The sequence below is a fragment of the Budorcas taxicolor genome, chromosome 1 (genome assembly GCF_023091745.1).
Source record: "Budorcas taxicolor isolate Tak-1 chromosome 1, Takin1.1, whole genome shotgun sequence".
Classification (NCBI taxonomy): Eukaryota; Metazoa; Chordata; class Mammalia; order Artiodactyla; family Bovidae; genus Budorcas; species Budorcas taxicolor.
In genome coordinates, this window is record NC_068910.1 from 13,174,708 (window position 1) to 13,198,988 (window position 24,281).

General features: G+C 43.7%; 1 protein-coding gene across 1 annotated transcript in view; it reads left to right on the forward strand.

Moving 5' to 3' along the window:
- The window catches only part of CACNA1D (calcium voltage-gated channel subunit alpha1 D), a 352,772-nt gene that overhangs the window by 181,871 nt on the left and 146,620 nt on the right, over nucleotides 1-24,281 (forward strand). Inside the window, exons 4-7 of the mRNA XM_052644541.1 lie at nucleotides 6,464-6,603; nucleotides 15,664-15,806; nucleotides 20,722-20,874; nucleotides 21,443-21,639. Of these exons, the coding sequence (XP_052500501.1) occupies nucleotides 6,464-6,603; nucleotides 15,664-15,806; nucleotides 20,722-20,874; nucleotides 21,443-21,639 (633 nt within the window). The remainder of the gene's footprint in view (nucleotides 1-6,463; nucleotides 6,604-15,663; nucleotides 15,807-20,721; nucleotides 20,875-21,442; nucleotides 21,640-24,281) is intronic.

Genomic DNA, 24,281 nt, shown 5'->3' on the forward strand with positions numbered 1-24,281 from the left:
AACCCTGTTTGAGTGGCTAAATGTGTCTCAGGTGACACACTCCTGAGAGCACCTCCTGGAATATGAGGCAGTAGGTGGGAGGGTCTCTTGGTGACCTCAGGTGACCTGGTCACCTGACAAGTCAGCAACTTCTCCTGGATCTTGCTGCTCCTGGTTGGTCATCCTCCCCAGCATCTCTGGGCCCTCACTTCTGAAGTGGCCTCCTTCTGAAGCCTGAGTCTAAACATTGCTCCTCATGTCATAAAGAATTGTAGTTTCACAGCTGGAAGGCATCATCCATTCAGACTTCTTGTTTTGCAGATGAGACACAGAAGCCAAGCCTCAGAGCCGCCCCAGGCCCATGTGTCCCTTGGTGCCTTTGGTTCCCTCTCCCCTCACATCTGTGCTCCTGCAGCCCTGGAGCTCTCTCATCACCCTTGACCGCTTTGCCTCTGTGGGTGCTCCCCTCTCCTACCAGGCCGGGAGTTCATGGTGCAGAGCAGAAGCTGTAAGGTTCTTCCTGGGTGTTTAGTCATGGGTGTTTTCCTGGGACAGGGCCTGTAGTATTGTTATGGGTGGGATGTCCGTATCCCCACATGTTGATGTGTTCAAAACTCAACCCTAATAGGGTGGTGTTTGGAGGTGGGGCCTTTGGGGAGTGATTAGGGTTAGATTAGGTCTTGAGGATGGGGCCCTCATGATGGGATTAGTGCCCTGAGAAGAATGGGAAGCGTGAACTCTCTCTCTACGTGTACATTTCCACCAAGGAAAGGCCAGATGAGGATAGCATGAGAAGCCAGCCTTCCACAAGCCAGAAAAAGTGTTCTCACCAGACACCAGATCAACTGACACCTTGATGTTGGACTTCTCAGCCTCCAGACTGAGAAATAAGCCTCTGTTATTTAAGCCAGCCGGCCGATGGTATTTTGTTATGGCAGCCTGAGCCGACTAAAACAATTACGGAATGTCTTAGCAGGAAAGGCCTTTGAATAATGTTTGGTCAGAACTTCTCATTTTGCCCATTTATTTTCTCATTTATAAATATCGAGTATTTGTTTTTGTGGCAGACTTGAAAATACAGTGATGTATGAAATATAAATGGTCCCTGATTTTATAAGAAATTATCATTTATTGGAATAGACAAGTATCAAAGAGGTAGTGTTTTTTAAATTTAAATTTTCCATTGTGAATAGTGCTATGCAGAAATATGGTGAGCTTTGAGAGCATATACCAGTGGGTCTGAATTTTGTCTGGGAGGTCAGCGGAGGTTTTGCTGAGAAAGTGTCATTTAAGCTGAACTTTGAAGGACAGGGAGAACTTAGCCTGGTGTAAAGGCAGGAATTGGGGTGAGGGTGGAGGGAGGCCTCCTGTAGTGAAGAACAGGATGTGGACCTGAGTGAGTCGAGGCTAAGTGGGGCTAGCAGAATACAGATTCAACTCCAGGCCCTGCGTTCTCTCCACAACTCCGTGCTGGGCTTGTGTTAGTCCCGTGTCAGGGTTGTGTGCTCACCAGAGATGGGAGTTGGCACCTGTAGGGGTAGGGCTAGCACACAAGGTGGGTGAAGCAGAATGGACAGAGGTGTGGAGCAGGGAACGTATGAACTTGGGAGCATAGTGGAAGGGAGCAGGTCAGCCCATGACGTGCAGTGGATGCTCTTGCAGGAGAGGAGTGAGCAAGCTGGAAGGGACAGGAGGGTGGAAGGTAAGGGTGTTCACAGGGGCTTCAGCTGGGATTGAAAGGAAGGACCTGGGAGATGCTGGGATCAGCTGTTCTCTACAGTCTGACTGTTGAGCCCAGGCTTGTTCTAGAAGGGCTTTTGGTAATTTAGAAAGATTCCTGTCCTGCTTGGTTTGGGTTTTGGTACATATGCTAGAATCCTAAGTTCTCATGTTTTTATAGCCCTCTTTCAGTCTGGCCTTGTTGCTTAATTCCTTGTTTTTTTTTTTTTCTTTTCTACCTCCTATTGGGACCCATGAGTACTTTATGTGTGCCCTGTATGGTGTTGGAAAGTGAAAATGTTAGTTGCTCAGTCATTTCTAATTCTTTGGGACTGCATGGAGTGTAACCCACCAGGCTTGTCTGTCCATGGAATTTTTCAGGCAAGAATACTGAAGTGGGTTGCCATTTCCTTCTCCAGGGATCTTCCTAACCCAGGGGTCAAACCTGGGTTTCCTGCATTACAGGAAGATTCTTTACCATCTGAGCCATCAGAGACTGGTATGGTGCTGGATGCTGGGGTTACAAAGACAGAAATGATCTCTGCCTATAAGGAGCCCAGGTGGTAGGACCCAGAAGGGATGTGTGTGTGAATGGGGAGACTCTGTGTCTTTCACTGCCAGGGTGTATGCCAGGAGACCTCTGCAAAGACTTGAGCCTTTCGGGTGATGAGCAAAGCAAAGAGATAAGCCTTACCTGGCTCACGAAGCCTCTGTTGATCTTTTGACAGCAGGTGGGGACTTCTGTGAGGGTAGGGACCAGGCTTTCTGAGGGAGACACAGGTGCTCAGGGATGCATGAATGGATAGATAGATTCATGATGGATGAATGTTTGTGTCACAGTGCTAGTAAAGGGATCCTTGAAAATAGGACAGCTGACCACCAAGTACAGGTAAGGATCCTGGCATCAACTGTTCCCTGCTAGTTGAGTTTCTGTTTCTCAAGGCTCTGTTTGGGGTTAACTGGTTTAGAGACTCTTGCTTTAGAGCCTCTCCTGCTTGGTGAAACTTCACTGTTGAAAGAAGGTAAATCAGGTTTCAGAATTAGATGTTCAGCTTTCATTTCTCTAGTGACTTGGGTCTCATAGGGGACTTTCATCCACATAACAGAGTGGTCTCTGGTGAAGACTTGGTGCTTTCTGCTTTGTTAAAAGATGGTTTGGCTGGCCCTGCTCATCCAGGATGCCCTGTTAGTGAAGTGGATCCCTGCTGGTGTCTGGGCGAGCGTGCCTGGCAAATGCAGGGAAATTGGGGTATGAGAATCATGTACTCTTCTTGTTTGGCCTGGAGTAGGGCTTTTAAGATACAGCCCCTGCCCAGGGGCCGCCTCATTTCATGTTCATTTCTGGAGGGCTCGCTTGCCTCTCTTCAGTTGCTCCATTCCTTCATCCTTACCGTGGTGGCCTCCTTGTGCTCCCACCCATCTTGGACTCTGGCTGCGTATCTCCTCTGTGCAGCGTCTCACTGTCCTTCATCCAGGTGCATGTTCTCACCCTATCTTGTAAAGAACCTGGCCTTTTCTGGTGGCTTCCTTTCAAATCACTAACCCAACATTCTTTTCTCAAATGAGCAATCCTCTTGTGAAGTAATTACCTCCCCTTCTGAGGACTGTTGTTTTGCAAGATTTTTCTTTAACACTGCATTTGCTTAACGTAGAGGGGTATTTGTTTCCTGAGAGTCCTTTCTAACAGCAGGATTGGGGGCCAGGATGATCTGGCTTCTAGGCAGACTGGTCTGCCGTGCTCTTCAGGCTGTGATTGTTCAGCTGGCATCATGGTAGAATCTCTGTAGTAAAGAACTGCATTAAAGCAAGGTTACATTTCATATAATCAATTCCATCAAGTAATGTGTGGAGGATTTTGGAAAGAAAGGCCAAAAATCTTCAAAAAGGAGAGAGGGGAGGATGAGAGAGGGATAAAAGAGCCCTAAACAATTCAGTTTCACAAATAGCCCTTGTATTATTGTGGCAAAATTACTTATAAGTAAAAGCTACAGAGGGAAAACAGGCTGGCTTTGGTAGGTGTCGTGTACTCTCTGTTCCCTGTCTTGTTTGTCTGCTCTAAAGTATAGTGCTGTGTTGACGTAGAGATGTTACTGCTCTGAATATTGATGGGAGCAAAAGCCTTTTTTTTTTTTTTCCTGTCTGGCCCAGTAAATAAAGCAGAAGGGATAAAAAGGGAAGAAGAATTGTAAAATCGACGTGCTGTTTCCTGCTTATCTGGTTCCCTTACAGTTCTAACTCTCAAAAACATCCTGACGGTCTACCTTTGGTGGCCAGGGTCCAATTTGAGGGCAGCAGATTGGTTTATTCAGAGAGTTTTGCTTCTGGTTAAATCTTCTCCTTTTAGCTCGCTAAGTTAGGGTCACTACCTCATCAGAGCCTTCCTGAATCTCTCCTCTGTAGTCAGTAGTGACGTCGGTCGCTGTTCTTCAGAACATCCACAGTGGCCTGAGTGTATGCCCCGTGGGAGCTCACCAGCTGGGGATGTGGCAGTGAATGGGAAAATGAGCCCTTGCTCTCACGAGGCTCACAGGGACTCCAGAGAGTAAACAGAGGAGTCCTTGGAGGTCTGCCTGGGGGACAACGGGGCACACATGCTGTTGCTCTGGGAGAATTTCGGCTGCTCACACCAGCCTGGAGGGTGTGGCTGCTGTGCGGAGGGAGCAGGTCATGGTCCCAGAAGGTCTTGCAGCCTGGTGAAGGATGGTGTGGGGTACACAGGATGAGCCAGACTGAGAGAGGAAGCATGAGTGTGGAGGCTGGGGATGAGCAAGACTTTTAAAATTGAAAACACATGGACTCTGGCTAACTTTCACCACAAAGGAATTTATTAGACCACTCGGATGGTGTTCTGAGGATCAAGCGGTGCTCTTGAGGGCATGTGAGGAATGACATGGACCTGGAGGGAAGAACTGATGAACTGGCTTTTCAGCATGACCATTGGGGAGCGGAGAACGGGGATAGAGGCTGGGGTACCTCCAGGGTTGGACAGTTCCCTGCTGGTAAACAGGAAGGATGCAGTGGCAGAACTCAGCGAAGTCCCACCTGGGACTCGCCTGCGATGGAGGGGTAGCACTCTGGTGGCAGCTAGAGCCCAGGGTGGCCTAGACAAGACACTGCTTCTGTGGAGCAAAGCAAGTCCTTGCAGGGGTTGTTGTTGTTGTTTAGTCACTCAGTTGTGTCTGACTCCTTGCGACCCCATGGACTGCAGCACGCCAGGCTTCCCTGTCTTTCACCATCTCCCAGAGCTTGCTCAAACTCATGTCCGTTGAGTTGGTGATGCCATCCAGCCATCTCATCCTCTGTCGTCCCCTTCTCCTTCTGCCTTCAGTCTTTTCCAGCATCAGTGTCTTTTCTAATGAGTCGGCTGTTTGCATCAGGTGACCAAAGTATTGGAGCTTGTTTCAGCAGGGGAGAAAGGGTCTAACCCTTTGGCCTTATCAGAGGACAGAACTGCTTATCAAGGTGCAGAACTGCTCTTTGTCAATTCCCTCTCCTGCAATGTCCTCTGTGTATCACATCTGAAACCCTTACCTTCTGCACTGGACTAAACATTTCAAAGATAGGACCACAGTGGAGGTGCTTTTCTTATCTTGGCTCCTGGAGTGGGGCCCATCATGGAGAAGAGGTGCTCACTAAGTATTTCCTGAGCCAAATTTATTTGCCCTCTTGCACGAGGCATCTTAATAAGTGAACTCCATGACTTCTGTTTTCCTGAGGCATTGGTAACTTTCCTCAGGTCTCACAGAGAATTAGCAGAGGACTTTATGGTCCATGTGGAAGAGTTTTAATGAGGATGTTTCACTTAGTTGTTCTTTAAGTAGCTTTTTGCCAGCACATACCTCTTGTAAAATTGACCTCATACATCTCAACAGTCCATATTTCTTTTGAAACCCAAGCCATACAAAGAAAACCTTGTAAAAGAGGAAAGAGCCAACATTTTGAGACTTGCTGATGGATGCATTTTCTACAATTCTTGGAATTACATGAGTTGGCCTCAGAAAGATTCTGAGAGTCCCATAACATGAGGGTGGCATCTCAGAGATCTGTGGCAGTAAGATGGAAGTGGCTGCTGAGTCTGTTACGAGCATTCCAGGGCTGAGGCCAGGCTCCCTGGGAATGTGCGTGGTTACCTGTCGAGGCGGCACACCAGTAAGGTGGCCATGGGCTTGCCATCCTGAATCCCCTCCTCCCCTGCCCTTACTGTGCAGGTGAGGAAACGCAGGTCCAGAGGACAGGAGGGGCTTGCCGAGGTCATCTTGCTGCTCAGTGACAAAGCCGATCCTGACCTAGAAGTCAAGATGGAAACCCGAGAGGAGGAGAGGGTCGGAGCAGACACATCTTCCTTTCTTCCCAAGGACATTCTGTTCAAAGCCCCGAGGGAATCTCTGTAGCATCCTTGGGCTTTCCTGGGGGCCTGACTGGGCAAGCTTAGGAGGAAAACATGCTGCGTTTTGCAAATGTGCAGAAATAACAAACACGTGTTTATGTCCTAGGCAGGGTCACCATGCACACATCAAGGCAGGTGGCAAAGTGCAACCATGCAGTCCGGGATGGAAAGTGCTTTACACTTAGTTGCTTATGAGACATTCAGTGTTAGAATTAAAATGCCTTCTTGCTCCAGGTGTAGTGTTAATTTTTCCATCTCATAATAAAACTTGGCTTGGAGTTAAATGCTAATATTTCTGAGACACTGATTCTAATCCCTATTTCTTTTTCTTCTTCTCCCCCACCCCCAATTTTTTGTTTTCCTTGTTTCTCTTCACAGGAAAAAGTAGAATATGCCTTCCTGATTATTTTTACAGTCGAAACATTTTTGAAGATTATAGCATATGGATTATTGCTACATCCTAATGCTTATGTTAGGAATGGATGGAATTTACTGGATTTTGTTATAGTCATAGTAGGGTAAGTCCCTTTTATTTGGGGAAATGTTTTTTTGGAACATGGAAGGTGGGGAGTAACAGAAAACAGTATTTTAAGGGCACAGGCTTGATGCTTTATGCTGGTGATTGTAGCCAGAACCTGTCAGGAGTTCTCCGAAGCCTGGTGATGCCAGAGACCAATTTGAAATTCTCTCATTGTTGTTACTCCCTCTTTGAGGAATGTGTTAAGGAAGGAAGTTCAAGCTCAGCTAGTGATGTGAGAGGGTTCTTCTTACAAGGCCTTGGGCCTTTACAGATAGGCCAGCTCTGCTGGTGATTTGAGTCCAACGTGTAGAGCTCTTATACTTAACACCCCGTTAAGTTAAAAAACCAAAATAAAGCAGTAATAAATCCTTCATAGCAGTGAGATACTCTGCTATTTAACATCCCTTGAGCAAAGCTATTAATTTTTTCTGCTGCCTTGGGGGAAAAGATTTGGCACACTACTATCCCATTTCAAATAACAAAACAAGTGCTTGAAAAATGTCAGATATCCGGCATGAAGTGAAATAAGCCAGAAAATGCAGAGAAGCAGACATTATCCCTGCATCCTGTCACAGGAAGAAGACACCAACAGTTTCAGTTAAAGGAGAATGTTAAAAAACTGTGGCCTGTGTTAGTCTGGTCCTTCAACACCTGGAAATGTTTCCAGCAAGAAAGAAATGAATCAATGTCAGAGGAATGCTGGGTCTTTGGACCAAACACCCACACAGGAAAATAAGATCCTTTACTCAGTCTTAGTTGCCTAGCTGTAAAATGGGTTATTCCTAAAATGGTATGTATTCCCACAGAGAGAAATTATTAAGTGGCCTTTCTGTTTTCATCTCCGTAACTTCATTCAAATGCTTTTTGCAGTTGAGCAAGGTGATTTTTTCCTTTTGGATTATTATTATTTATCATGAATCCTTTACTTTTTCATGAGAGACTAATGGTGCTGGATATTTGGAGAGTGGGATAAATTTTGAGCCTCTTCTTTCAAATCTAGGAAGATAGAGTGGGATCCAAAATGGTAGCCCAACAGTATGATTTAGACTTAGAAAAATATTAACTTTTGCAAAAGCCACCCTAGTACACTGGAGTCGAAGGCATTATGGCAAAGATAGTGCAACTAAAATGAACAGACAGTTGATATGTATCACACCTTCTTGTATTTGATGAACTCTAACAAAGAATGGCAAGCAGGAGCCTTACAGGCCTCTCTGTTCTGGAATAATCTTGCTGTAACTCTCCTGACTCTGGACTGTCTGTTCATCTTAGCTCCATTTCTTTTGTCCTACTCTGCAATCAACTTTCCATCTGGAGGCACTTTTCAGACTATCATACAGCACAAAGACAGGGAATCAGGCAGAGTGTGGTGATCTCATTGAGTTGCAGAGACAGAGACAAGAGTTTAGGAAGGTTGAGAAGGCTAAAATTGGAGAGGCATGGTATGGGAGCAGTGAGGGACCAAAGAGAAAGAGGTCCATAAATATGCCTTGGGGCTCTCTTGAGTTTTGGCTGAAGCCTAAGCTACATGTACATGGGATGATAGTCCATAAGTCCAGGCAAAGACTACTACTAGGGAAAAAGGAGGAGCTGGGAGCTATAGCTGACTAATAACTAGGGCTCATATAGGTCTGGGATTTGTTCAAGTTATAAGCAACCAGAGTGGAAACACCTGGTTGAACACCCTGGACTGTCAGTAGAAACCCCAGAAGGGCCATTAATAATACAACTAAACTAACTCTAGAGTGGGTATTGGCAAACTGCAATCAGTGGGCCAAATTCAACCTGCTACCAATTTTTGTAAATGAAGTTTTATTGTAACACAGTCACAAGCATTTGTTTACATAGTTGAGTTGTGTGGTTTAGGTCCAGAAAGCCTAAAATATTTACTGTCTGGCCCCTTACAAAACAATTTTGACAACTCCTGTTCTACAGTAAAAACTACCTGAAACCCTTGCTAATAGTATTTGAAAAAAAACCTGAAAAGGAGCAGACTGACTTGCAAGTAACTTAAATGCCCGCCAAAGCAAAACTCAACACTCTTTAAAGGAAGACAACAAAATCCAGATAAAGTGTTCAGCTTCCAGTCGAATATTTCTAGACTTGTGAAGAAATGTGATCCATAGCTAGTAGGAAATTCCGTTAATAGAGGCAGACCTAGAAATGACAGACAGGATGGAATTAGTAGAGAATTACTTTATAAGCCTTTAAAAACTATTATAAACATGTTTATATACTTAAAAGGAATATATGACTACAGTGAGAAAAGATGGGACAATGTAAAACAGAACCAAATGGAACTTTGAGATCTGGAAAATATATCTAAAATGAAAAATTCCCTGGATTGACCTAACAAACAGCAGAGTAGACTCAATAGAATGATCAAAGAATTTGGAGAGATTACAGTAACACACAAAAATAATGATGGAAAATAAATGAATACCACCTTGGTGACCTATGGGGTGAAGTGAAATGAAGTCGCTCATTGTGTCTGACTCTTTGCGACCCCATGGACACCAGGCTCCTCCATCCATGGGATTTTCTAGGCAAGAGTACTGGAGTGGGTTGCCATTTCCTTCTCCAGGGAATCTCCCCAACCCAGGGATCGAACCCAGGTCTCCCACATTGTAGACAGATGCTTTACCGTCTGACATGACCTATTATTCATATACTTGGAGTCCCAGAAGATAGTAGATATAGGGGAGACAAAAATATTTGAAGAAATAGTCCAGATTTTCTAAATGTGATGAAAAACATAGACTCACAAATCCAAGAAGGTCAACAAAGCCCAAAGTAAAGACGAAGAAAGCTGCGTCAAGGCATATCATGAACATAATCAAATTGCTCAAGACCAAAGATAAAGAGAAATCTTAAAAGTAGAGAAAAAGTCATTGTAGACTTCTTGTCAACAACTATGCAATCCAGAAGACAACAGAAATTTTTAGAGTTCTAGGGAAAAAGGTCCACCTTCAATTCTTATTTAGTGAAGATACCTTAAAAAGTTGAAGTAAGAAAGAACATTTTTCAGACAAACCACAGCTGAAAATTTGCCACCAGGAGACCTGCACCTTAAGAAATATAAAGGAATTTATTCACACTGATGAAAGACATTAGTAAGAAATACACATCCATACAAAAGAAATGAAGAATGCCAGAAAGGGTAAATGCATGTATAAATATGAAAACATTTTTTCTCATTTTAAAGTTTCTTTATAGCATTGATTATTTAAAGCAAAAATAACAGCTGTGGATTGTGGGGTTTATAGCATCTATGAAAGTAAAAATAAAAATAGCACGAAGGACAGAAACAAGGAAATATCCACATAGCATGGAAAAGTGCTTGTATACTTGGTGGAATTATTTGAAGGTAGACAATGAGAAGTTAAAGAGTAAACCGTACGGCATAGGCCAGCAAGCTTCAGCTCATAGACAAAAAAGACATTTACTGCCTTTTTCACCTCCTACATTGACAAAGTATTTGGCTGTCTGCTTTAACAGATTAAGTTTTATTGGAAGACAGTCACACTCACTCATGTTTTATGGCTATTTGGTGTTAGGATGGAAAAGTTGACTAGTTGTCACAGAGACCCTATGGCCTGCAAATCCTAAAATAGCTGCTCTCTGGCACTCCACAGAAAATTTGTGCTGACACTGGGTCTAGAAGAGACGCTCAAAAAATAAAGAGGTATAGTTGATAAGTCTGTGTTAGAGATTAAGTGGAATCCTTCAAAAGCTCATTTAGTTTTTTTTTTCAATAAGCAGGAAAGAAAAGTTTGGTGGATAGAGCAAGTAGAGAGCAAATAACAAGATGATAGATTTAAACCCAGCTATACCCTTATTTAAAATCCAGAGGTTGTCAGATTTTATACATGTATTTGGTGTTAGGATGGAAAAACACTCAATTCTATAAGAAACCTAATTTACAAAGACAAATAATTTGAAAGTGAAAGGAGAGAAGAGGCTTCCCAGGTGACTCAGTGGTTAAAAAAATCTGCCTGCCAATGTGAGAGTTTGATCCCCTGGTGAAGGAAATGGCAACCCACTCCAGTATTCTTTCTGGGGAAATTCCATGGAGAGAGAAGGCTGGCAGGCTACAGTCCATGGGGTCACAAAGAGACGGACATGACTGAGTGACTAAACCCAACAATAAATGGACAGAAAACTATATATCATGCAAAACTAATCAAAATTAAAAACCAATCAAAAGAAAGCTATATTAATAACCAACAAAGTGAACTTCAGAACAGGAAATGTTATCAAGGGTGCAGACATTTCATGATGATAAAGGAGTCATTTCATAAAGAAGATATAATAATCCTAAATGTGTATGTGGTATGTGCGTATGTCTATGTAGATTGGCTATTAGGCTTATATGCTCTGATGATCTATGTGCCTAATAACAGATCTTCAAAATACATGAAGCACAAACTGATGGAAATGAAAGGGGGGAATAGACAAATCTTCAATTGTAGTTGTACACTTTAATACTCCTCTCTTAGGAGTGTTGATAGACCACCTAGCCAGAAAATCTTCAAGGATATAGGGACTTCTGAACAGTACCATCAACCAACTCAAGGAAATTGATTTTTCAGAGCACTGTGCACCCATCAAGACCAGAATACACATTCTTTTCATGTGCAGGTGGAACATTCAGCAATAAAGACATATTCTGGGTCATGAAACAAACCTCAGTGAATTTAAGATTAAAATAATATGAAAGTATGTTTTGAAAGAATTTCACAGTGTTTTAAAGAAGCATGTAAATTTCTATATATTAGTCATGAACAATTTGAAAATGAAATGTTAACAACATTATTATTTATTACATCATCAAACCCATGGACTATTGAGGGATAAATAGTGCACTGACAATGACCAAACCTACTGAGAGAAATTAAAAAAGACCTAAATACATGTTATCGACTGGAAGACCCAGTGTTCCAATTCATGGACTAGAAGACTCAATATCACTAGAATATCAGTCCTTCCCAAATTGTGATATAGATTGAATGTAATCTAAATCCCAGTAAGATTGTTGTAGAGACTGACAAATTTATTCAAAATTTTATATGAAAATTAGGCTCTAGACTAGCCAAAGAAATCTGTAAGAACAAACCTGGAACCTGATTTTAAGACATTCTACAAAGCCACAGTAGTCAAGACAGTATGATACTAGAATAAGTGATAGAAATAAAGATCAGTGGAACAAAATAGAAAGTTTAGAAATAAGCCCATACGGATGTGATCAACTGATTTTAGATAGAGGTGTCATGATGACTCAATGGATTAAGGAAACAATTTTCAACAAATAGTGCTGGAACAACTATCCGTGTGAAAAAGATGACTTTCTCCATTCTTACCTCATACCATATACAAATAATGCCTTAAAATGAATCATAAACCTATAATTAAAGGCTAAAACTGTATTTCTAGGAGAAAATCTTCATGACTTTGGGCTAGGTAGAAACTTCTTAGGACCCGAAAAAGCATTTGCCATAAAAGAAATACTAGAATTTTTGAACCTTATCAAAATTAAAACTTTTATTCAAAAGAGACACTGTGAAGAAAATAAAAATATATGGCACAGATTGGGAAATATTCCCACTACATATATATGACCATGGATTTGTATTCAAAATTTGTAAAGAACTCTTACAACTGGAAGGTAAGAGTATGACCCAGTACATAAATGGGCAAAAAATTTGAACAGATATTCACAAAAGAAGATGTGTAAATGGTCAATAAGCACCTGAAAAGATGTTCAGTGTTATTGATAATTGGAGAAATGCCAATTAAAACAGTGACATAGCATTACATACTCACTGGTATTAGTAAAAAGATTGACAATACCAGATGTTAACCAAAATACGGAGCAACTGGAACTCTTATACACTGCTTATAGAAATAGAAAATGATCTCAAAACTATGGTGAACAAAAGATAAAAGGAGAACATGCTGTATGACTCTCTTCATGTAAGATTCTAGAAAAGGAAATAAAAACAAAACAGCCCTGCATGATAAAACTGATAAAGTCTGTGGATACCTGAGGTGAGCTGACGATGACTGCAAACAGGCATGAGAGAGCTGTTTGAGTATTTGTTACTTGGGCTCATGCCTTTGTCAAAACCTGTCTCACTGTACTCATTAAATGGTTGCATTTTATTTTACATAAAGTAAGCCACAGTAAAGTTGGTTTAAGAAGTAAAAAAAAATCATCTAAGAAACTCAAGTTGAACTGGCCTTGATCTTTTTTTCTCATTAGATATGAAAACCTTTAGAACATCAGATTATCCTTTATCTAAAATATGTACAAAAGTATAGTCAAAGAGCAGAAGAAAAGTTTAAAAAGAAAAAGGAAAATTTAATTGTTATGTCTTTACTTGAATCAAATTCCTACTCACTAAAGTTTCCAACTGCCGATTCTGTCTTAATCCAATGGATTTTCCGTTCCAAGTCAACCATGACCTATTGCTTTTGTCAAGATTCCCAATAACAGAGACGTTAAGAAAGTAATTGATATTTTCTAAAATGTTAACTGTTATAATGTGACCACAGGAAGGTTCAACATGTCTACCAGAGCTGATGTAATTCTCTGTATAGAAAAGTTTGATCTGAGCCAACTTTTATTCCACTCCTCTAAATTTTCCAATAAACGTGTCTTTCAGGCATTCAAGCTCATCAGTTAAGCTTTGTGAACACGAGGGGCTTATTCCCTTACTTCTAATTTGTGTCAGTTTGGGTTGCTCCTTGCCTTTTCCTTCTGTCTGGAGATATACTTTTAATAACAATTGAGGATGAAATACTTCGTTCTTTTGTCCTCATCTCTTCAGGCACATGGTACTTAGTTTGGTTGGGTGGAAGGGGAAGACAATGAACGGCGTAATGTCACAGAATATTAGAATGGGAAGGACAGGCTTCTGTATCATTTAATCAGTTTTCTCAGTTTACACAGACATGAACGAAGGCCCCAAGAAGGAAAGAGACTTTCCTAAAGCCTCCTAACTCTTAGGAATGGAAGCATGGCCTGGCTCCTGAGGCCTCTGGCCAGCAGTCAGCTTTCCCTGTCTGACTCAGGTTCCTCCGGAGGAGGGGCGGGGGCGGGGGGGGGGGGGGTGGCGGGGGTGTGTGGCATTGTTCACCTGCTTTCAAGGACGTCACTGAAGAACAGGGGAGAAAAGGGCCATGATGTGTACATTGCAAAACACTGATACTTGAAAGCAATCTTAAGTCACCACCTGCATAAATTATTTTCCTAACCCTTTGGGATGAAAATTCCTGCGGCTGCTGCATTTCAGAAGAGTTTGAGGTTTTCTTTCTTACTTTGGCTTTGTTTTTGTGACACTGTGAACTTGTTTGGGAGGGCAGACTTTTAACTTCAGCCTTGACTGGGGGAGGGGAGCGGTTTACAGTAATGACAAAACTGTGCTAATGAGAGAGAGACCTATCATAAATGTGATACGTTTCCCAGTCATAAGCAGAAAGAGCCTGCCTTTTGTAGCTTTGAAAACGTAAAGACCTGACATACTCCTGCTCCACTTCCCTGCCTCCTCCCCCCCCAGGTTCACTGCTAATTGTGGTACTGTTATTAAAACAAATGACCCTTCTTTAAACACCCCAGAATGCTATGGCTCTGCCCCATCAGGGCTGTAATCAGACCACCCTGTATTTTATGGACTTAGTGTCTTGGCTATCCTGAGGCATGCCAGTGGGGGCAGCGTTTCTACTTTAGCTGCTAATTAAACTTTGGAAACCTTTTCTTTGTTGCTGGGCCAATCATTTCCACAATCTGATTGGCCCGAGTCAATTCTGTTTGAAAGGGGCAAATTTCTATTTATTCTGAAAAACAAGCAACAATTCCAAAGAACAAATGTTTATTTGAAAAAAAAATGTTTATTTGAAAGAGCAAAAGTAACTGTCAAGTGAGTGGATTGCCTGAAAATAGCTTTATTCGAAAAACCTTCTGAGAATAGGAAAAAATTTGTGGTGGCTGCCAGATACAATATTATTCACATTTCAAAAGAGAAAATGACGATATTAGTACCTTGTCTTAGGTTTCTGCGTTTGGCTTTTGCTTAGCTCCTTGGCATCTGTGATTTACAGCATGCCCTGAACATCCCTGTGAGGATGGAGGTGGGGCTGTGTGTGTCTCAGTGACTGTATTGGAAGTGGTATAACATACTGAATAAGATTTGGGAGTCTGGAGTTATTCACTCATTGATTTATTCATCATATATTTCTTGAGTGCCTTCTGTGGTCAGGAACTGTTTTAGACACTGGGCTGAAACAGACTAAATGAACAGAGAGACGACAGTTCCCTGCCATTGTGGTAAAGGACCTGCCTCCCAGTGGAAGAAACACGAGAGACTTGGGTTGGATCCCTGGGTCAGGAAGATCCCCTGCAAAAACAAATGGCAACCCACTCCAGTATTCTTGCCTGGAGAATCCCATGGACAGAGAAGCCTGGTGGGCTGCAGTCCATGGGGTCGCAGAGTCGAACATGACTGAAGTGACTTCCACTTAACACATGGAGCCTACATTCAGTGAGGTCAACATACCTGGATTCATATGTTAGTTTTGCCATTAGTTGTGTGGCCTTGGGCACGTTACTTGTTCTCACCAAGTTTGCTTCCTCACGTGAAATTTAGTGTCCATGATCTCCATTGCATAACATTTTTGAGGATTAACAAGATAATTGATGTAAAGTGCTTAGCACATGCTGAGCGCTCATGAATGGGAGCTGCTATGATGATTGTCGTCACTACTGTTGTTTGGGCAATTCCATTGTCATCATTGAAAGAGGGGATTCATGAGGGATCCAGGGGGCTATCTTGCTAGGATGCTCCATTGGCAGGAAAACAGGTGATATCAGTCCCATCTCTGGTCCTTTTAGATGTAGGATCCTAGCCAGGGGTCACAGCCCAGTTCTTGCTCTGCCTTGCTTTCCCTTAAGCATCAGCCTTACAGACTTAGCTTTTGTTCAAAAACAGCTACTCTCACCATCCTGTTTTGCTTCCCTGGATGACAGACTCTAACATTTCTTCCTCTCTTCTTCTTTCAGATTGTTTAGTGTAATTTTGGAACAATTAACCAAAGAAACAGAAGGCGGTAACCACTCCAGTGGCAAATCAGGAGGCTTTGACGTCAAAGCCCTCCGCGCCTTTAGAGTGTTACGACCACTTCGACTAGTATCAGGAGTGCCCAGTAAGCACGTTTCGTTTCCTAAAGCCAGGATTTTGCGGATCGGTTTTCTTCTGGGTGGGTCTCGGGATTATGAAGCAGGGTGTGATAAGGTGAGTTGCTGTTCTCCAGCCAGGGTCTCTGCAGGCAACACTGTGGAGGCCTTCACTGTTTACAGAGTACTCTTGCTTATGTTGTCACTTTGGGTCCCTGTGAAAGCCCCAGTGGGAGTAGAGTAGGGGCAGTAGTGATCACTGTCTTCCTGATTTTGTGGAAGAGAGAGTATTCTCATGGGCAGAGGCCAAGTGAATGGTGGTAGGAGACCATGAGTTCAGGCCTCCTGGCTGCAGTCTGGTCTTCAGCCTCTGACACCATCACCACCATCACTTCCTCCCACTTTCAGGCCTGCCCCTCTGAACATGGTGGGTTATATAGACAGGGGTGTCAGAGGGCTCAACTGACTGCCTTTTCTCAAAGTGAGCCGCAAGGGCCTGGAATCCTAAAACTTCCACTTAATTATCCCGCAGAGAGGCTGTGCCCATCCCAGTGTGGGGAGGAAGCGGATGCTTCTGGGTCCTCCCTGTGTGTAGGGCACAGTAGCACCTGCCGGAAGGTGGTTGTAAGGTCTGAATACAGTAATGCAGGGGGAGCCTCAGCACAAGGTCTGGAGCTGGAGGGGGTGCTCAGTGTGAGAGATGCGGTGTCACCCGCTAGTCTGTGGTACCTGTCTGTGCCAGGCCCTCGTTTGCTTCTTGCTCCAGATCTCCAGGCCAGATCCAGTGCCACCTGAGTATAGAAAAGATGCCCCGTCCATGCCCCAGCCAGGAATTTGCATAAGGAGCAAGGCATGTGCTTCCCTGGGCTCTGCCCATGAGAGGACATCCCTCTTGGGGACTTCTGAGGGCAGACACTTTAGTGCCTCTCCAAGGACTGTGGCTTCGAGGTGACTGCCTGCTTCCAGCTGCAGGATGGCTATGGGATTGTAGGGTGTGCCTTTTTTTCGCAGATCATAAAACCTTCAAAAGAGCACAGATCATGTTTTTGCTTCTTCAGAAGTTCTTCATAAAATTGTATTAAACCCGTTGGCACTCAGAATGCACCAAAAATTCTCTGGAAAAAACAAAACAAAACAAAACTTCCAAATTTAACATTTTAAAATGTAGGAAGTGGTGTTTTGTGTGTACTTGTTTTGCAAGATGGTTCATTTATTTTTCATTGAAAAAGATCAGCACAAGTCAAAGCCACAGTACCGTCTGGAAGCAATTGAGAAAAATAGACATACCTTGAAAATGACTGGCCCTGTTGCGTGTGCCATGATTAAATGAGAAGTTCAGTGAGCAAACATGAGGTTTCAGATTCAGTTGTTACAGCTTAATCTAATTTCAAAGTAACCACGGCAACTTTCTAACCCCCAAGAGCAAATGACAGGCCAGCCTGCCTGCGGTATTTGTGTTGTGAGCAGACGCGCGGGTGCTGTGGCTCTGTGGCTCTGAGTCATGCGTGAGGACTTCTCAGCCTGTGTTCATTAACTGCTCTGTGGGGAGCATCCAGGTCTCTCTGCAGACCCCGCTGGGCTTTGGGGAGATGGATTGGGGGGTCTGGGTCATGCTCTTTCCTGTGCTGGTTGGCAGCTGTGGACTAGTGATTTCTTAAGTACCTGCAGTTATTAAAAATGCCTGGGAAGGTGTGACTATTTACACGTACCTCGGAGATGTCTGATCCCTCTGAAGACAACTCAGACTGTCCTGCAAGACTGATTTTGTGTGTGTATGTGGACATAAGTTCCTTCATTGGAAGGTAAATATGTGTTTCAAATAGAGTCCTTCAGATGTGTGTGGAGCTCTTCACCACCTACTCTCAGGTAATAGGTACATATGAGAATCCTCAAGCATCATATAGGAAAGAACCCTTAAGATTGTCTGGTCCAAGAGCACTGTCTTCTAGGTGAGGAAGCTTGCAGAAACCTTGAGCAGGTTCTCACGGCTAGTGGGTGGCCAGATGGGACCAGACCCTTGGCCTCCTAGTTCCTGGCTCAGCGTTCTTTCTGCTCCATTTCACGGCTTCCTTGGTTAGAGCTCTGTGAAATCTGCTGGACGCGTTGGTCGTGTACAAAAGAGCCTAATACCATGAAAGTGTATGCATGCACTTGAAGATATAATGTCATTATTTCATAAATGTGGCCCATCTGAAATATTACAGTTACAATAAACATTTATGAAACATAGGGCTCACTGCCATTCAGTTGAGAAGAGCTAACTGCTGGATGATGATTTTGGATGGCCTTGCATGTCCTAAAATAAAAACCAAATGAAAAAACAAACAAACCCCATCTTGTCCAAGTAGATTAGAGCATATGTTTCTTTTTCTCTTCATCTATTCCTTATGGAAGATGAAAACATTACAAGTCATCCTATTGATCATTGTTTTCTTCAGAAGACATCATTTGAGCATTTAAATATCCGAAGGCAGTATGTAGGATTTTGTCTTAATGAAAGTCTGGAAAGAAGTTCTTTGTGAGTCTAAAAAACCTCTTATCATTCTTCCCTCCCCATCTTGTCCCCCACCTCTTCCCGTGTACTTCATATCAAGGTGAACTTTCACTGTTACTGCTGATAAGTATTTTTCTCTTTGCTTGGTGTGTTCTGATTTCTAATGTATTTCACTCTAGCATCTCAGCCTCTTCTTTCTTTCTTTGGATATGTATTGGGAAGGTACTGTGAGAAGATACTAGGAAAGGGCACTTTGGAGGAGAGAGGGAGAGCAGGGAGAGGAAGGGAAAGAAAAAGAAAAGGGGGAGAAAGATGGATTGGGGGCTCTGGGTCATGCTCTTTCCTGTGCTGGTTGGCAGCTGTGGACTAGCGATTCCTCGCTGCTAAGTCACCTCAGTCGTGTCCGACTCTGTGCGACCCCATAGACGGCAGCCCACCAGGCTCCACCGTCCCCGGGATTCTCCAGGCAAGGACACTGGAGTGGGTTGCCATTTCCTTCTCCAATGTGTGAAAGTGAAAAGTCAAAGTGAAGTCGCTCAGTCGTGTCCGACTCTTAGCGACCCCATGGACTGCAGCCTTCCAGGCTCCTCCGTCCATGGGATTTTCCAGGCAAGAGGACTGGAGTGAGGTGCCAGTGCCTTCTCCGCTCGTGATTCCTTAAGTACCTGCAATTGTTAAAAATGCCTGGGGAGGTGTGACTGTTTACGGTGGAGAAGCTGAGGTGGGTCTCAGTGGTGGCCACGTGTCTCACTGTGCAGGGCGCGTGCATGGTGTCAGGGGGCCTGTGTCTAGCTGGCTCTGGTTTCCTGCTGACCGCCCTCCCTCCAGCTCCTGCTTCCTTGCACCTGGTCCTGAGTATTGCCCCACTGTCCCTCTTGGCCTGGTCTTTTCTCTTCCTGTACCATGGCTCTGAGTGTTGCTCCAGGTGTGGGTAGCTCCAAGGTTTGCACATCTCTCCCTCGTCCCTAAGGTCTGAGGTTCAGCCACAGGGCACAGGCTCCTTCCTGTTTAGTGACCAGACTCACCAGGTGTTCAGTCCTCACCCTCCCCTTCCTCTAACACTCTTTCACCTCCCCCACTCCAGGGGCGCCTTCTCTTGCTCAGGCCCCAGGGTTAGCCTCATGACCCTGCCGACCTGGGCACCTTCCTCTAACTCAGACTCACTTGCTGAGTTCTGATCTCTTCTAGATCCTCACCCTGGCCTCCCTGGAGAGCCCAGCACCCTCCAGCTACTTCTCTGCCTGTTTTGCCTTTTGCAGCCCCACTTGTCTTTATAAGGGGCTTCCCCTGGTGGCTCAAATGGTAAAGAATCTGCCTGCAATGCAGGAGACCCAGGTTCCATCCCTGGGTTGGGAAAATTCCCCTGGAGAAGAAAATGGCAATCCACTGTAGCACTCTTGCCTGGAGAATTCCATGGACAGAGGAGCCTGGCAGGCTACAGTCCACGGGATAGCAAAGAGTTGGACACGACTGAGCAACTTTCACTTTTTCTCTTTCTGAAAAGGCTGCCTTTTGAGTTTTCTTGGCTCTTTCCCATGCATACATGTTATGAAACTTTTGTTTGATTTTCTCTTATTTAGAATAAATAAAGAGGCTGTCTTTTGACAGCCTCTTAAGTCTGGCCTCTAAAGCCTCTAAAATCCCCTAAAGTGGACTAAAGTCTGGCCCTGTAATCCGAATCCAGAACCCAGAGGTACCTAGTAGATTGCAGCTGCAATCTGCTTGCCTTTACTGCTACCCTTTTCCACCGCATGACCGCCAACCAAGACTCTCCATCCCCGGCCCACACAACACTCGCTCTCTTCTGTGCTTTGGGTACTTTCTTCCCCTGCTTGGAGCAGCCTCTCTCCCATGCCTGCGACCCACCTCTCTATGGAAATGCATCCTGCTTGGCCTTCAGGCCCTCCAGAGAGGGAGGCTCCAGCCCAGCTCTCTTTCTCCCCACTGCACTCTGAAGTGATGTCTTTCATCCTTGCTTTAATTTTCACTGTGTGATGTTACTCATCTAGCATCTGTGTGCTACCTTAGAGTAATTCATATGTAATGCTTACGTCTCTCACTGGAACCTCACCTCTGGGAGGAAGCACATTGTGTAATACATCTTCATAGTCACCAAAACACTCCGCCTTATGTTTGCCATGTGGCAGATGTTCAAGGAATTTTGTTGAGTGGATGAACAAATGCAGGAATGAGTGACTTTCATATCCAGCCGTTCCCTCTCTAGGCCTCAGTTTTCCCATCTTTCTAGTTAAGGGAGTTAGATTAGATGATCTTTGAGAGGATCTTTTTAACTTATCTCACACCCAGGTTTCATGTTAATTCAAAGCTCTGAGATACCTCCTTGAGTTTTATTACCATGTGCCCCATACAGAACAGGCATCATTGGGAAGTATATAAATGCATCCCTGAAATATCTTGCTGGCTCACAAACTTGTTTTTGTCTTTCCTAGGTTTACAAGTTGTCCTGAACTCCATTATAAAAGCCATGGTTCCCCTCCTTCACATAGCCCTTTTGGTATTATTTGTAATCATAATCTATGCTATTATAGGATTGGAGCTTTTTATTGGAAAAATGCACAAAACATGTTTTTTTGCTGATTCAGGTGAGTAATGAAAATGGTTGCTAACCAGACTATTTAAAAATTTGGCTTTCCCCAAAACAACTTTTCTGGTTTGGGAAAAATCTAAAACAAAATGAGAGGCAGGGGGAAATAGAAAGCCAAATCCATTGGTTAATCTAAGCCGTTCTTAGTGTGAATTATATTTAGAATTAATGAGAATTTAGTCTCTTTTTCTATCTTGATTTCCTATGTAATGTGTTCTGGCAAACAAGATGGGGGGAGCCCCCTGAAACTGGACTATGAGGTGAATCAACAGTGTTTCTCTGGGGCTTCCCTGGTCGTCCAGCGGCTAGGACTCCGCACTCCCAATGCAGGGGTCCCAGATTTGATCCCTGGTCAGGGAACTAGACCTCATGTGCTACACTAAGACTTGGCACAGCCAGATAAGTAAAATGTAATTAAAAAAAAAAATACTGTCAGTCTGTATAGGCTGAGGAAGGTGCTGTGAGAGTGAGGACAGAGGAGGGCGGGTAGATTCTCGGCTCCTGCGGCACGGGTTCCTGTGAGTCGTTCCTGCCCTGAATGGTGAAGCCTGCGCCTCTGTTTGCAGATGTGGTGGCTGAAGAGGACCCGGCGCCGTGTGCGTTCTCAGGGAATGGACGCCAGTGCACCGCCAATGGCACGGAGTGTAGGAGTGGCTGGGTTGGCCCCAATGGTGGCATCACCAACTTCGACAACTTTGCCTTTGCCATGCTCACTGTGTTTCAGTGCATCACCATGGAGGGCTGGACAGATGTGCTCTACTGGGTAAGCAGCTTGCGGAGGGGGTTGACGGAGCATGCTTTCCTCGGATAAAAGTGTTTCTTTAGCTGGAGCCATTGGGGAGCTGGCTGGAAAGACCCCCTGGAAGTGAGTTCTTTGGGAAGGGAAGCAGACTGTCTTTTCACTCAGCAAGACCCATTACATCTTCCCGTCAGGGCCTTGCTTTCAGCTGTAGAAAGCTGCTACAGGACGTGGACTTCCTCGCATCCCCAGTGTCTCCTGGGGACTTACCACTGAGCATACCCAGTAGTCCCCTTTGTTGGAGGAACTCCAGCATACCAGGGCTGTCCTGATTAGACACTTGAAGAGCCCAGGGTCATTCCCTAGAGTAAGAGGCCCCCGGACTTCCATAGACTAAAACTAATCTTTTACACCTAGAGGCAGGTTTCTTTACCAGGTCCTAAATGGAAGGTAGAAAACATCAATTAACTGGATTCTTTTCAGGCTTTCCATAGCTTAGCACAGCCTTAAAGCCCAAATGGGTTTTTCCCCTATTATGGTGCTTCCCTTTTGCATCTTCAGTATTAGTACAAACCAGCCCAGCATAAGCCCTTAGCTCTCTCTTCCTTTTTCTTTGGCGCTAGAGAACTTTGGCAGAGAAGGTAAAGATGGCACATCAGCCTTCCAGGGCTGGTGGACCTGTTTGTGAAAACAGATGGACACCCTCTGTATGGCTCGGGGCTAGCTTCTCTTGTTCCCAACAGAGCCGGTAGGGTTTGCTACAGATGAGAGCAGTTGTATTTTAACAGAGTTGAGCTTATTTGTTTACTTCTGTGTTTGATAGAATTTGAAAACACTCACAGAAGTTTAGAAATTATTTTTTCATGGCACAGAGTTGTTGGGAAAAACAGCTGCCTTGTAGATTTTGAGCATAAACCCAGGTCCAAATGGGATTAATCAGGATTCCAATAATGATTTGTTAAAAGGTAATGAGTAATAACATACTTCTTAAATGGTCAATCTCCAGTTAGACAGTCTGCACGTTGAGAAATATTTTCTGATAGAATCTAAATTTTAGACACTTTATAAGATTTCCCATTACTCTATAACTTCAGAGAACATAATGGTTGTAAATAGGTTTTTGCTTCCCTTCACAAGTGAATTCCTTGCTTGCAGGGTTGTAGAAATGTCTGTATGTTTAGTGTTAGGCAAAGAAAATGCATTCTTATTTTCATCCCCAAAGTGTTAGTCTACTTTGGTAATAAGGTTTTTAAAATAGCACCAGCATGTCTTATCTTATTTCTTCCCCGTTCCCTCCTTTTTCTAATTGTCATAGAAGAGAGAGAGTGAGAGTATGTGTGTATGTATGCAATCTGTTATTTATATCCATAACACAATGCCTTTTGTAAAATTTTTTGTGAAGAGAAAGAAGATTATATAGGATGAGCCAAGCCCATGGCCATGCATGAGGACCCTCTAATTAGGTAAAGAGCTCATTTTCAGTATTATGTTTTAAGTTGCCACTCCTGGTTAGATTAGTGGAGGGCTCAATCTCGTCTCCCTTTGAAGTTTCTGATAGATAGAAAAAGCATCATTCAAATAGCCCAAATTCTGGTCCTTCCCCCTAAAACAGTACAGAAAACGTTTTGATTTAAAACAGATGAAAAAATCGGTGACTTCTCAGCTCTGTTCTCCCTATTTTCATGGTGTATTGACATTGCTGATCCGACATGCCCTAATGGACAGTTGCAGACTTTGTTTCCGCACACTGATTCTCTCATTACAATCTTCCCATCGCCAAGTTAGTGGCAACTCTGGGAGTGTGTGATTAAAGGAGAGAAGACTCCACGCACCTGGAAACAAAAGTTTCTACTTGCTTTCCTGAGAACCTCAAAGTATCACCTTAGAGGATGATATAATTATTACCTCTGTTTTTCATATGACAGTCACAGGGCTAATAATTTGACAGCATAATAATTATATTCTCTATGAATTACATGGTGTCTTTATTCCAATGGAGGAACTCCAATAACTTATCAACCTTATGCCAGTCTATATCCCTTTATAGAAGGTCTGGGAAACAGTGGAATATAGACCCCTAGACATCCTCAAGGTCCTGCTGCAAGTGGTTGTGGTATTTGATTTACAACAAGGGTCTACAGACCTTTTTTTTTTCATAAGGGACCAGACAGTAAATATATGTGGCCGGGCAGACCATAATGTCTATGTCATAACTGCTCAGCTCTGCCCATGTCACTTGGAAGCAGCTGCAGACAACATGTACACCTGTGGCTTCATTCCAGTATTTATTTATGGACACTGACATGTGAATTTTGTATAACATTCCTGTGTCATGAGATAGTCCAGATTTTTTTTTCCCACCATTTAAAAATGTAAAAGCCATTTTTAGCTCATGGGCTGTCCAAAAGCAGGTGGTAGGCTGGTTTGGCCCACAGGTCATAATGTCATGACCCCTGGTCTAGACTAGAACCCCCCTCTCTTTCCTTGGCATTTCTCCATTCTCGGAGGTTTGTGAGCCCTTCTGGAACACTAGGGGGCAGCTCAGGGATGTCTTCCAGAGTGCTCACTGAGATCTTATTCTCAAACATATCAGGTTGCTTCTAATTACTTACTGATTACATTTATTAACTCTGCGTAGACATGGGCAGGAGCCAGGCCCCAGCCTT